The sequence below is a fragment of the Haliotis rufescens genome, unplaced genomic scaffold (assembly GCF_023055435.1).
Source record: "Haliotis rufescens isolate VD_foot unplaced genomic scaffold, xgHalRufe1.0.p SCAF_16, whole genome shotgun sequence".
Lineage (NCBI taxonomy): Eukaryota > Metazoa > Mollusca > Gastropoda > Lepetellida > Haliotidae > Haliotis > Haliotis rufescens.
Window position 1 is genome coordinate 22,139,314 of NW_025963846.1, and position 15,547 is coordinate 22,154,860.

General features: G+C 39.3%; 1 protein-coding gene across 2 annotated transcripts in view; it reads right to left on the reverse strand.

Moving 5' to 3' along the window:
• The window catches only part of LOC124118148 (leucine-rich repeats and immunoglobulin-like domains protein 2), a 47,254-nt gene that overhangs the window by 16,289 nt on the left and 15,418 nt on the right, over positions 1-15,547 (reverse strand). For both annotated transcript variants that reach the window (XM_046480252.2, XM_046480253.2), the window contains exons 3-9: positions 13,648-13,719; positions 13,113-13,184; positions 10,573-10,710; positions 9,256-9,399; positions 6,343-6,486; positions 5,098-5,169; positions 1,253-1,324 (exon numbers count right to left, since the gene is read on the reverse strand). In XM_046480252.2, the coding sequence (XP_046336208.1) occupies positions 1,253-1,324; positions 5,098-5,169; positions 6,343-6,486; positions 9,256-9,399; positions 10,573-10,710; positions 13,113-13,184; positions 13,648-13,719 (714 nt within the window). The remainder of the gene's footprint in view (positions 1-1,252; positions 1,325-5,097; positions 5,170-6,342; positions 6,487-9,255; positions 9,400-10,572; positions 10,711-13,112; positions 13,185-13,647; positions 13,720-15,547) is intronic.

A 15,547-nucleotide genomic window follows, 5' to 3' on the forward strand; every position in this document is an offset into this window, starting at 1 on the left:
TTGTCACTGGCCCAAGTAGAGCCCAAGGCTAAGGGGATGGGGGTGGTGGTGTTGAGGGAGGGGGGGGGGGGGGGGGTGAATATTTGCAAGACTCATGATGATTACATTTGTCACAATATTTTACAACCCTGTCTAACCAAGAAGTAGCCGAGTATACAAATCACACATCTTCTCGACAAACAGCACTACACTAAAGCATTTCATCAGGAATTTTTTTTTTAGCCATTCCTCTTCATCTATTCTTTTCTTGTTATACACGTATTTGTCGTTTTGAGGTCAAAGTAACTCTGAAGGTATCATTCACGAGTCTCATCCACAATGCGCCCCCTGGTGAGAGAAAGACAGCAGATGGCCGCCCGTAAATCATCTTGCAGAGTTTCCACCAAGAGATAAATCGTATTGTAAATCATATGGAGGAAGCATCTAAGCTCAGATAATGGTATTAATCCCGATCAATCAGGCATACAGTTCATAACATGTTCTCCTTATCAATCAAAGTTTCTACTTACAATAAACTAGGATCCAATGAGAAAATCATTCATGCGAGAAATTCATGTCATACAAAGATCTCCGTGTGCAGTCAGTGTCCTACGATGCTGCCTTGACTGACGGCTTAACGTGACACTCGACATAACTGGTAGTGACAGCCAACAGTGGACAACTGCTACAGCGGGGTGACAAAGATGGGTTCATCCTCGATCATCAAGGGCATTTTATCTTTATTCTACTGTGACAAATACCCTGGAAACACTGAACGTCACTTCCCAAACGAAGCATTTAGCTATGGATTGCAAATGGGTCTTGGTTACTTAGTATATTAAATTGAGATGCAAATAAATACACTCGATGTGGATTGGATGGTGAGTGAGTGAGTGAGTGAGTGAGTGAGTGAGTGAGTGAGTGAGTGAGTGAGTGAGTGAGTGAGTGAGTGAGTGAGTGAGTGAGTGAGTGAGTGAGTGAGTGAGTGAGTGAGTGAGGTTGGCATCCCGAAGAAGTATCAAGGCTTGAGGCATCTGAGAGGCCTCACAGCACATCATGTGATGTAAAACCAGACTGCCGAATTAACCAAAGCCATAAATCAGACAGTCAACAGTGGACATCTTTAACTATTCAGAAGTATCTCAACTACAGCTAAGACCATCTTACGACAAAACCAACAGCACACCGCATGCAGTCCCACAGTACAAGAGTAGCACAGTAGCACGTGCTCAACAACCAAAACAAGAGGTGAAAACTGTGAGAAGTTACTTACAGCTTGGTGAGTTTCTTGCAGAAGCCCCAGCAGTCCTGCTCAATAGCATGAATATTGTTGTGTGATAGAGTCCTGAAAAGCAAAGAAACTTCGATAAAATTGGTGACACCATACGTAGGCTGTACCCACGGGAGGAATCAAACCCTGACAATTAGTGAGATGAGTGAACACTTTAACTACATGGCTACATGTGACTCACACATTTGTACAGTCCACACTATATACAGGATTATTATTATTATTATTATTAATATTATTATTATTGTTGTTGTTTTTCGTTTTTATCCAAATTCATTTAAATTCAACTTTTCATCTGACCCAAATATCTGCTATTTATCTATACTGTTGTACAAGCAACGTAGCCAAATGTTCAAATTGGTGTTATAACCTTCTCAAATTGCTTATTAGTGGTAGAACATTTGTTATCTATTATTTTCAATTGTGGAATGAATATTGAAAATAAAGTCTCTATTTCCATTTCTTCATCCAAACAATGGAGCAGTGATCTCCCATAAACACTCATTATTCTGTCGTTCAACACGTGACACAGATCGACTGGCCAATTATTCGTTCTAATACCCCACGATGAAAGCTGCCACTGATTTGTACAACACCCAACAACGACACTGTGTATTTTTGCAGTGGCAGCCATATTGGTATACCATCTGCACGTTGTGTAAAGTCCCTCGTCCGACCTTTCCATAGGTGGAAACTCTGCACAGCATCAACAATATGGCCGCCACATGTAGCCACCATCACTAATACATATACCATTAACGTCCAAACTCCCAGCTCGCTATAATGTCTCCTAATTCTTTTGTTTTCTTGCTTTTTCATTTAAGTTTGAACAAAAACTTGGTGCAAGCTAACAATTGACATTGTCCATATAGTACCAGGAACCCAGATGTCGGATTTACTTTATACCCAAATACCCAAAACTTTGAGAATACCAACAACTCAAGCAAATGAGACTAAACAGTTTCAAAGATCATGGAACGCCAACAATTCCTAGAGGACCTATCCTATCTTCTAAATGTTGCTACAATTTGCATCTCCATGGCAACGGTGTGATATGAAACATATTCTTAGTAATGGTGAAATATTATATATATATCTTCATAGTAAGAGAGTGATAATATACATATCTTCAAAGTAAGAGAGTGATAATATACATATCTTCATAGTAAGAGAGTGATATTATACATATCTTCATAGTAAGAGAGTGATATTATACATATCTTCATAGTAAGAGAGTGATAATATACATATCTTCATAGTAAGAGAGCAATATTATACATATCTTCATAGTAAGAGAGTGATATTATACATATCTTCATAGTAAGAGAGCGATATTATACATATCTTCATAGTAAGGATGTCGTATGATACATGGTACACATGAAAATATTCGGGCACCTTATTCCATCATTAAAGGAAAAAAACTGAGGCCCAACCAAACATAATAAATAACTTTGTGTCAATAAACATAACAACGGCTTTAAAACTTGTGGTTCCTTCAGCCAGAACTAAAAGAAGAAAACATTTCCTTTTTCTGCAATTCTACGTTCTCCTTACTAATACTTGCATCCTTTGTTTTTTATATGTCTTTACAAAACAATTTTCCTATAGCAGCGAAATATATCCCCCTGTACAGAACTGTTACACTCTTCTCCCACAGTTTCAGAAGACAAGCACATACTGTTGAAACCAATCACTAACACCGTGTTCGACGTAATAAGCGCCCCGCTCTAATAAGTGCCCACGGCGATATTTGCTAATATATTGGCCAGTGAACAATCCGAATTAGCACTCCTTCAGATTGATCAACCCTTGGCGCTTATTACGTTGAATACGGTACCAAGAATCCCCTCATTATAGAAACAATACAACCTTCCTTTAGCTCTTTGAGACGTAATTAAGCCTAAACAGAGGCTCTCTCATGTCATTGTCTTTACTTCTCCACAGGCCAGTCAGCTAGCAAGTTATCACTCACACACTGTCAAAATAAGCCCTCATATTGTTTTCCCCTGTTAGCTTGCAATCTTATCAACTTAGGCTTAAAAAGAAGGAAATGTTTCTCAGGCATGGATGCTTCACTTTAACACCTGCATGTCAGTCATGTTTATTGACGATGAAGAAATACATTCAAATTTCCCGCGGCATATGAAGCAGCCTGTTATACCTGCTCCACAATTCACACTGTAATAAACGCCGGGTTCAGTGTATGCCAAGGTGTTGGTTGGTATTCTTGGTGGGGAAAATAAAGTGTTCCTCCCTCAACACTTGTTTTCAATATTTAAAAAAAGAAAAGAAGTCCTACGTCCCACTTCAATCATTCACACAGCCTAACAGTTCCACAACGTTCTGTATTCTAATAGTGAAGTCGGCTCAAGATGTTCATCAACGATGCTTCTTGGGACCGACCTTTTTTTGAGGGGTGGGTTTAAAATTGTTGGCTTTTTTTCCACACTTTTGAATTAAATTATTGTCGGCCCAATTCCACATTACCCTACGACAGGCTCCCACTAGACCCATTAGACTCTACCACATACTTGGTGATGAACATCTTTGCATTGATGTGCACAGTCAATGGTACACTACCTTGATAAAACTACTAACAAACTCTAAACCAATAACAAGCGAAAAACCACTTGAGTTATTATTATTTATTATTGGGGGGCAAAAATTACGATTTTAACCCCTATTCCATATTTTTTCTTTACGTATAGTAATTTCAATATTATTACACATATTTCACAGCATTTGCTGGGTCACCACCCTTAAGGATAACCTTCCACTTGAGACGGCAGAAAGTAGTTCAGCGAATTTACACGACAGAGTCGTTTATCCAATACCCAATATTGCCAAGCACTTCCCACCAATATGCCTACACAGTAGGTAAACATGGATTTCAATTAGACACTCACTACCCATGTTTAGACTTGGACACCTTCTTCAAGTAGTCTCCACTTGGTTTTGACTCAAACACCCAGAAACATCACACTGGCCAAATCCAGAACAGGGGAATACAATTTCTTCTTTTTATTCGTAAATAAGCTTTCAAGACGTGTGGAAATACCGTGACAGGGCTGGGGACCATGGACGATTTTCTTTATTCTGTGTGCTAGCGACTTTGTATTGTATATCTCCTAAGGTATTAAGCAGGCAAGCTGGGTAGGTTATCTGGGACAGAACGAAAGGCTGGCGTACAGCTTGATTGAGCTATTGTAAGGGGATTAGATATAGTCCATAGAACACAAGTTCCATACGCCCTCACAGGAGCTGGGATGCTTCAAACCGTCGCATACATGCACGGGATGGTCCTACATGAGGTGGTCCTACCCTTGATATCATCTAAACCAAAAGTTTATTTCATCAGCAAATACTCTAATAGATTGCATTTATTTGTATTTATTTAATAATTTTTTAATTTTTAATATATTTTTATTGCACACATATTTAAAAAATGTTATGGTGATATTGTTTCTAAAATCAAAATCCACTTACTGGTATTCAGTAACATTTATTCATAGTTTTTGTGAGGTTAATTAATTCAATCTGATCATTGATTATTAAATCTTAGTATCTATTTACTTTATTGATCATATTGTGCTACTGGAAGTAAAACTGGGAAAAATTGATGCTCATGATATCAATCACTGGATTGTCTGGTCCAGACTTGATTACTTACAGACCGCCGTCATATAGCTGGAATATTGCTGAGTGCGGCGTTAAACAACAAACCAACCAACCAAATAATCTAATGATCAACTATTCCTCAAATGTTGCTTTTTCAGATGCTATGAATATACACTTTTAATGTAGAATAGTACAAGTATACTCACATCTGTTTGATTGACTCAAGTCCATACAGCCATCGTTTCTGCACGCTGGAGATGTTGTTGTGGTCGAGCAGCCTGAAACGCAGACACAACTTTATTAGAAGTTTGAAAATATTGCAAAAATATATACCCGATTATGTTTCTAGGTTTGTCAGCACCATACCCGTGCTTGTGGGTTTCACCGAAGTGGTAAACGTCCGAGACCTGCATCACTTTGGGCTTTCCTCCCACATTAAGCTGACACGCCGCGATATAACTGGAATACTGTTAAAAGCGGCGTTAAACCCAACTCACACACACACATAAAATGTCTAGGTGACGAAATGTCATTTGTACCCTGTTGAATCCGATGGCTCCTTATACCACACAACACTGGTTTGTCCGGTGGAGACTCAGCACTTTACTGGTCTCTGCTTGTAGCATAGGTCTAGACCTGTGAACATCCGGGGTTAAACAGGCCTTCAGCAACCCATGCCTGCCGTAAAAGGCGACTATGCTTGTCGTAAGAGGCGACTAACGGGATCAGGTGGTCAGGCGCTCTGACTTGGTTGATGCATGTTATTGATCCCAATTGCTTGGATCGATGCTCATGATGTCAATCACTGAATTGTCTGATCCAGACTTGATTATTTACAGACCGCCGTCATACAGCTGGAATATTGCTGAGTGCGGCGTTAAACAACACACAACATAGGTCTAGCTGATAGCGATGTCAAACATCCACACACACAAGGACAAAACTGAGTACAACTCACATTGTCTCCACTTTCTCCAAGCCATACACACAACATAGGTCTAGCTGATAGTGATGTCAAACATCCACACACACAAGGACAAAACTGAGTACAACTCAGTGTCTCCACTTTCTCCAAGCCATACACACAACATAGGTCTAGCTGATAGTGATGTCAAACATCCACACACACAAGGACAAAACTGAGTACAACTCACAGTGTCTCCACTTTCTCCAAGCCATACACACAACATAGGTCTAGCTGATAGTGATGTCAAACATCCACACACACAAGGACAAAACTGAGTACAACTCACAGTGTCTCCACTTTCTCCAAGCCATACACACAACATAGGTCTAGCTGATAGTGATGTCAAACATCCACACACACAAGGACAAAACTGAGTACAACTCACAGTGTCTCCACTTTCTCCAAGCCATACACACAACATAGGTCTAGCTGATAGTGATGTCAAACATCCACACACACAAGGACAAAACTGAGTACAACTCACAGTGTCTCCACTTTCTCCAAGCCGTAGAAAGCACCATCCATCAGGTTGGACAGGGCGTTTTTCTTAAGCTTCAGCACTTTTAAATGTTTCAATCCAGCAAATGCAAGACCTTCCACCTTCTGTATTCGATTTCTCGTTAATTCACTGAAAGAAAACATATTTGTGACAATAATGTATGTATTATTTCCCATCAAAGAATTATGAATGGGTGCGGAAATAAGATCTCTGTTGCACTTGATGCACTCATCTCAACAGAAACCACACCCCTTAATCACATGCATATGATTTAATAAACATACTTGCATTCAAGTTAGCCATTTGGAGAGAAAATAGCAATAATTATATTCAAAACTTTCCCTTACGATCAAGCACCTTGTGTAAATTACAGACAAGCCTTTGACGATTATACAATTAGAAAACAAAAATAGCACGAATCAGGGTCTGGAAGAGCGATTTCTTAACAATTTCACTCGGCAAACATCATATTTGATTTCACTAATAATATCAACATAAATATCCTCATCAAATTCCCTCACAGCTACACAATACGATAATTGCCTTATAATGAGGGTGTATTAAAAGAGGGTTGTGTACTCGGCTTCTATAAATCACACAGGTGTTCGCTGCCTGGCTTGGGTTTCTCTCTATAACACTACTAGTCAGTCAACAGTGACCGGCTACTCACTGTGGGTCAACGCTGGAACTCTGACCTCAATCTGGATCTCAGATCAAACAACAAATATCCTAGGCAACTTTGACCTTTCTCAGAATTAGAATCATTCAAAGCAGTGTTGGATGGAGTTTATTTTCCCTTAAAACTGCTGCAGTGGGTCTCCGTAGAAAGCCAGAATCATATCATATGCAGATTGACTGTATTTACAGAAGACATTTTAAATACTGGAACATCTGTAACATATAATTCCGATAACTGATATCAAATTCGTGCACTTTGTATGGAAAATGGCTCGTGTGATAATGTCACTGTTTGGTGAGATTAGGAGAATAAAGTTTTAAAAATATCTGGGAAAGTTCAGGTTATTTTTTTCTGAAAAGATAGACTGATAGTGACATTTACTCTTCAGTCAATTTGAGGCATATATTTGGGAATTATTATTAATGTATCATGCGGAATTGCCCTTTCTTGAACACCTGCATCAAATTATTATATTATTATATAAACAGTTCCTATAATTTCCATATATGATTAAATAATGGCTGACATTAGAGCTATCCCGCATCCATCGCCAGCGATTAGACACCTGGCCTTGTGTGAACATGCCTTGAAATACTCCATGTCAATTAGCTACAAAAATCAGTAGAAAACACCAAGGTTACTGATGTCAGAACCCAAAAAAACAGCCGCAATATCATTGATTATTTCCATACTTTGTTGATGATGTTCCCTGGTAGATCAGATGTGAATTTTTATACAAACATTGGCAAAAAGCGCTGACAAGAACTTCTATCAAAAAACGTGATGTGAATGTCAAACTGGGAGCTCTACAACAAACTGAGATCGCAATAACGCGAGTGGCTCATACAATGGTTATCAACCAGATCAGTTTCATATCCCACATACATAGCTCGGTCTTCAGTCTCAACAGGCCGCCCCAAATTGCCTCCTGCTTTGCCACAGGATTCATTCCCGATATTGATTGGCAAACGAGACTTTATTGATGCTGATGTGCATGTTTGAGGGTCAACGCGTCAAAAATGCCAAAGAACCGTCGTCGCCATTACCGAATCTGTGGATAACAGCTTCAGCCAATGAAGGCCATTCTGGTCTGACGTGTTCCGATACATATAATGTCCCACGTGACACTCCCGATTGCTAATGACTGTCATAGGAACGATTAGTTTCAAACCCTCATTTCACGTAAAGCTTGTCAATTTGCATGATAATAGCACACACACTCCAGATATAAACCCTTCTTTAGTAATTCAGCTTCAATCATCATGAGATCTTGCAAGAGCCATTTCACTAGACTTGTCTGTAATAGTCCTGTTTTCCATCTAATATTCACTGATGATTAATCGCCTTGATGGGGTTCAACAAATAGCCCCTTACATAATACCACAGGTTTTTTATTCCACCAGAATGGCTTTGCAAAGCTATGAAAAAAGAAGCTCATTTGACGGACAGAGAAACCTGAATTTCATTATACAGCCAAGATGCTTATAGCGATTAAACGCAAGCAACACAAATTGTATAGCTTATGTTAATCAAGTGATTTACAACAGTACCAGCAAAACACCAGAAGTCTGTCACAGCTTCCATCAATATTGCACACTTAAGGAGATATGGGTTATGGAACCATAGATATTGAAGATGGAGTATGCGTGTTTGAAACACAAGTTAAAAAATTTGCAGCAAATTTTGAGGTTGATAAGGCTTGTGAAATATACGTTAAAGTTGTGTTTTTCATCTCTGTTTACAAAGTTAACGAAATAAAAACAAAGCGCATAGTGTCATGGCTTCAAGACACAATTAAGTTTACAGGAAAGCCTCTCTAATTTAGCAAACCTCTGTTTGTTTTGTGCTGAGTAGCGTACAAATCACAAAGAAAAATAGTGCAATGACCGATTAGTGAAGGAACCTTTGAGACTGCACCAAAAAAGGTAGTGGCATTTTTAATCACACTTTCATCAACCTGCATTTTTAAAAAACCAAAGATTGGAGGTTTCTTTTATGCACAAGCTAAAATGAAGAAAACAAATTACACGCAGCTTTCAGAGAATGATGTGAATGATATGGGAGAGTTTACGCAAAGTTCCACAATTTCATGTAACTCTGATTATTCAAAAGAACAGAGCTTTGATCATTGGGATTTGAATCCTGACCTGAAGAAGAGGGTTTGGGTGGGAATAATGTAGTTGTTTGTGATGCACAGGGAAACATGGTGTGGTACTCACAGTGTTTTGAGGTTCGTCAGGTTGACAAACTGGTGCTTCTGAATCTCCATCAGCTTGTTCTTGTTGAGTTTCAGCCACTCCAGGGATGTCACATTAACAAAGGACCCCAGCTCTAGGCTCACTATACGATTATTATTTAAAAACCTGGAAGAGAGAAATAGAGTTTAACACGACTGACCAACAAACACAGGCTATAAAGTGCACTGATTTAGATATCACATCGTATCATGCATGGACAGAATACATGCGTGTATCTTGATAAGTGATCCATTATTCAGTGGGTTTTGTAAAAACTTGGATCCATATTAGGTCATGCTTTTTACATCCACCCTTCAGCCTGATACGATACAGTGGAGCATTTCAAAAGCTCCTATATTCGACTTGTGACAGTCTTTGCCAATATCAGAGACCTGGGTGCTTGCATGTAAAATTGTCGGTTGTCAAGGGCTCCAACCTCCATGGCCAACTCTCATAAAAATTACATATCAGGTGTATAGTTACGTAATGAAAATATCAAGACTGTCTCCATGCATCAATCTAAACAATCCTGCTTTTCCTTGATATCCAGGGATGTGAATGTTTTTTCTTCCAAAAACACTGACAGTTAGGAGGAGGTTCAGGGGACAACGAGATTCATTCATATATTGTAATGTGAGTGAGCGAGTGTGGTTTTATGCTGGTTTTATGCCACTTTTAGCAATATTCCAGCATATATTCCAGAAATGGGCTTCACACATTGTACCCATATATATGGAGAGTGAGTGAGTGAGTATGGTTTTACGCAGCTTTTAGCAATATTCCAGCAATATCACGGCGGGGGACACCACAAATGGGCTTCACATATTGTACCTATGTCGGGAATCAAACCCGGGTCTTCGGCCTGACGAGCGAACGCTCGTACCACTTGGCTACCCCGCTGCTCCCCTATATTGTACAGTATTATCACTAGTGAAGTAATGAAATCTGCAGATCCACACAAAAATTGCATCCCTGAACAACCCGATGAAAGGGGAAGACTTCAGGGATAGACCATGTGTATTGAGGTTCGATGTTGTTTCAAATAAAGCTACAAAACCAGATATTTTTTACAATTAAAACAATGAGCCTGAATATTTTCATCAAGAAAAACACCTTTCAACAAATTTTTTTTTTGTGGCAGGCAATTTTTTTTTTTTCAACAGTTGAAAGCATGATTATTTTTGTCAAGAACTTTCGGGCAATCTATTATTTTTTTTATAAAATCCCCAAATCCCAGCTCCCCCACAAATATGCACCATTGTTTTGTGTATTATGATTAATATTTCCCATCATACTTACAATTTCTCCAGCTTTGACTTGGCAGGAAAAGTCCCAAGAGGTAAATCCATGATTTCATTGTAATTCAACTCCAGCGTCTTCAAGTTTGGCATTGACTGGAATGCCTCTGGATTCAACGTGTTGATAGCATTGTGGTTCCTTGAGAAAAACGGAAAAGTATTAATGTTATTAACTTATCGTGTATGGACCAGACAATCCAGTGATTGACATCATGAGCATCGATCCACGCAACTGGGATACGATGACATGCATCAACCAAGTCAGCGCGCCCGATCCAATCTGTTGTCCTTTACAACAAGCATAGTCGTCTTTTACGGCAAGCATGGGTTGCTGAAGACCTGTTCTACCCCGGATCTTCACGGGTCGTGTCACCGCGAGATAGCATGCATACTTTGTACACCATAGACTGGCCATTAACATGCGCCCAAGTTAATCAGCTGTTCAAAGAATATGCCTGCAATTAGTACCCATGCACACAGGCACAACCCACAGTAATTAACAGCATATGTAATTAAGAGCATATGTAACTAACAGCATATGTAACTAAGAGCACATGGAACACATTGCCAAGATATCAGACCAGAGGAGCATATGAAACTTGTTATTAAATCACTAACAGCTTCGCAAATCAAACATGACCCCCAAGCTTCACTAAGAATGGTCATACAAATAAAGAAATTAGTCTGCTGTCATGAATTTCAAGATCTGTACAAGTTTGAATATTATCGTAAACATAAATTTTGAAACTTTTTCAAAAATAAATTAATAAACCCTTTTGAAAATAACGACCAATGCTATGGTTACAAGAGTGCAATAAGTACCTTGTCAATTATCAGCAATTCCTGATATTACGCATCACATGATTTATTGAAAAAAACTCCCTTTTTCTTAAAACCCATTCAGTCCTCATCAAGAGTTTGCACAGCATATGTAAATTACTAACTGCTCTAATTAGTTTGGCCCATGATCAACGAGAGCAGTTCACCAAAGTCGAAACCATTTCCTCTCAGATCAAGAACGGTTCTGCAGAGTCACGGAACAAGTCCTGAACCACTTCACAGCATGAAAGAGGATGGTATGGACAAATGAGAAATTCAGGGGAACGTGTTTTACAACTTCAATGTGTCAAGCGAAAAAAGTGTGTTAACACCGCAACACAATCTGTGTTTAGGGAGGGAGCACCGTGACTGGTGCGTTGGGTCTTCCTCGCCCGCTACCCAAAATACAGTAGTGTATTTTGACAGATGTGAGAGTTAACCCTGATGGCTCCCCCATCTTCAAGCTAGCCCTGTGCTCTCTCGCCCCCATCTTCAAGCTAGCCCTGTGCCCTCTCCCCCTCCCACATCTTCAAGCTAACCCTGTACTCTCTCTCCCCCATCTTCAAACTTGTCCTGTGCGCTCTCTTCCCCCCCTCCAATCTTCAATGCTTGATCCCCACCTTCAATGCAGATTTTGCCTGACTGGACGGATGCTGTGTTTGGGCATCTTTAAACAAAGCATCGTTGAGCGGTTCACACCTGGCCCTGCTCGGCAGCAATATGTGATACAACTCAGATAATTTTGTAATTTCTGAAATTTTCACGTGGCGTTTTTCATTTGCAGCCAAAGACTGGGCAAATAATCACCAGAAAGAATATCTGGGAGTGAGTCTTGTAAGGCTATGATTAGCTGAAGAACAGAGAGCTGAACAAATATTTTTGCAACTTGCCCCATCAAATGTCACGGGTATGTTACCTAAATGATTCAACAATCCAAAAATGTCTTAATCTGTTAAAGCGCATAGGTGAGAAATGGCCTAATGGCAGAATCTGTCAGGAAGAGTTTTCAGATCAGCAATCTGTTAATCTAAGGTTTGATCGTCGCTGTGATTCAAGCCCTAATTCCCTTACTCAAATACTAGGGGTACACGTCAGTGCAGTATTAATAACTGCCATCCCATCCTCACAACCGCATGTAGCAAATATTAAGCTTAATAAATTATGAGGCCAGGTATTGCCCAAATCCCAAGTGCTCAAACCAGGGCCTTTGGAAGCACGTTGAGCGTGCTAAACTCTCATGTTGTTAGTAAAAAAGCGTGCGCTATCTCTGCCTGCCGGCCACAGGTCAGAGTTATCTGACTGAACAAGCGTTCCTCTAGAAGCCAAAGAAGCATTTATCACAAGCAGAGTGAGATTTATCTACAAGTACGGCTGAGGTGTTAGTGAGGTAAACCCGGTACCATAGTGACTGAGGCAGGGGGCCAATTTCTGACGGTCCCGGCGTCGCCATTGAGTGTCCCCCATGCCTGTCCACACACCTGCCAGGTACATACATCGTTAACCATCCAGGTAACACTGGGTAGAAAGCAGCAGGAACGGTCTTTGATTTGCTGCATGTAAGCCCTTCTTTAGCGTGAATCATTAGATCGGTGTCGTGGGGACAAAGTTCCGGTGATTTGTCAAAACACTTTTTGACTGGCATTTGAACTAAACTGTGATGCCTGAATTAACCAATATTAATTATCCCATATGTTGGGGGCGCTATCCATCAATTATACTTACAATGCTAATTCTGTTAAACTTGAATTTGTCGACATCACAGGGACCTCGCTTAGTTTATTGTAGTTGAGTTTTCTGGAACAGAACATACGCCATGTTATGACATTTATCAAGCTTAAAAAACACAACTAACTGAAAAGCGACCAAAATAAAATCATCAGAAGTTGCGGTTTGCATAACAACTATTCTGTCAACCCAGTTACACGTCAAGACATTTCGATTTTAGCCAAAAGCTTTTAGAGATCTATTCTGTCTTGCTAATAATACCAATTAGATTAACTGCTCCCAAATAATACTCCAGTTAAACATTAGAAATCAATACATCTCGAAAACAGAAGATCAACAAAGATGCCCCAATGCTGATTTGAAAGAGAAATTTCCATTTCGAGTTGAAGAATTAACAAAACGTTGAACTCTTACTTTGTCCATGAGACGTGTAGCTTGAAACGTTTTTTTTGGTTCAGAAATGGATTCTTTTCTCTTTAAGTAGGTAAAGGAGATTCTAACTAAAAGCATTGCAAATAGAAGCTATACTTACAGAATTTGAAGAGACGACAGATTATGTAGGACAGTGTTGTTTATAAACTTGATGTCATTGTTGCCAAGGTCTCTGGAAAGGAAGAAATAGAATTTCAGTAAATGAACAGCATTATATACTGAACAAAAAAAGTTACGGATCCTAAATATTTTTAGGGATATTTTTTTAGTGAAGACTGAGCACACAATATCCCAAAAATATTCATGTTTTGTTTGTTTGTTTGTTTGTTTGTTTGTTTGTTGTTTTACACCGCACTCAGCAATATTCCAGCTATATGACGGCAGTCTGTAAATAATCAAGTGTGGACCAGACAATCCAGTGATTTACATCATGAGCATCGATCCACGCAATTGGGATACGATGATATGCATCAACCAAGTCAGCGAGCCTGACCACCCGATCCCGTTAGTCGCCTTTTACGACAAGCATAGTCGCCTTTTACGGCAAGCATGGGTTGCTGAAGACCTATTCTACCCCAGATCTTCACGAGTCTAAAATATTCATGACCCTAACTTCTTTTGTTGAGTATACAAAGAAACAGGGTTACAAAGTATTAACAACTTAATGTAAATATTTATCATTATACACATATAAACAAATTGTCAGCTTGCTGGTGAAATAGAAGATCCCTATTAAACATGGTAAAACAATTATTGAAACCAGAATCATATTATTGTATTTTCCTAAATGAAAAAAAAGGTGAAATTACAAATAAAATTCTTAGCCAAGTTGCTCAATGTAACTTAATTATTTTTTTTAAAAACCCAAAACATGATTTTATTTTCACAGAAATTGTCCTCATAAATCACCTGTTGCCTGATGCCACACATTTGCCACGCATAGCACAGTCTTATCAAAACTTAAATCCTGAAATAATGTGTAATTTTATCCAGGAAATGAAAGACCTGGATGGGTGGTGTCAAGGGGATTTCGGGGTGGTTAACTCACGAAATGGAACACCACTCTAAACCTGGTCGCAATGCCTCGGATTTTTTCTTGCATGTCTGTAGGCATTATCGTCGCCCATATTGAAAACTTTGCAAACATTTATCACCAAACAACAGTTTTTCCGCCATTAATTTCTATGTTAAATACCACACTATGAGCACGCATGCATGAGTTTACCCGAAAATGGGTTTGTTTTGTCAAACTATTTGTAACAACCGGAGCCTTTAAGCCAGCCGGGGTATCTGATACCCATTATTACATATCCATATCAGCTGCCCTTCCTACTCTACTGGGGCCCCAAACCTGTATTATAGGGCAAGGACATGTCACCGGTTGGCGGAGAAAGACGTGAAGCTGATAAATAGACATTTGCCACAGGTTGAGGGTAAGGTTGCACAACTTTATCACTGTGTAAACATTGGGACAATACCAATCTGTGAAGAACGACTTGTATGGCGAAAATGGGCAACTCTCTAGTACCTACGCTTGTGCTCCCTCCTTTAGATGAGCTGATAAGACAGATATCCCCTTGTTAGCTTTAGGTATCACCCTGACTTACGCCTGGTAATTAATAATTATAACCCCATTTTTAACTTTTCATTGGTCAGAGGTGTCCGTGGTGAAACAGTCTCCCTGTCTGGCTATAACTTTTAGAGTCGGCAGTTCATAATGAATATATAAGGAGAATCAATGGGATAAAAAGTCTTTGCTGACAGGTTATTGTTCTCTGTGCCTCTATTAGTAGAATCACAACCAATATAATTTTGGAGGCAGGATTTCAGTTGTAAATTTGTAAATTGAAATTGAAATTATTCTTCTATTAATATTTTAAGCATGTTAAGAAAGAGGTGTAACTTTGAAAGTAAACATTTGCTGTGAATTCAGCCCATAAAGAAATATGTAAAGAAAGCTGCACTTAACAAATCAAATTTATTTTTTGGTATTGGCAGAA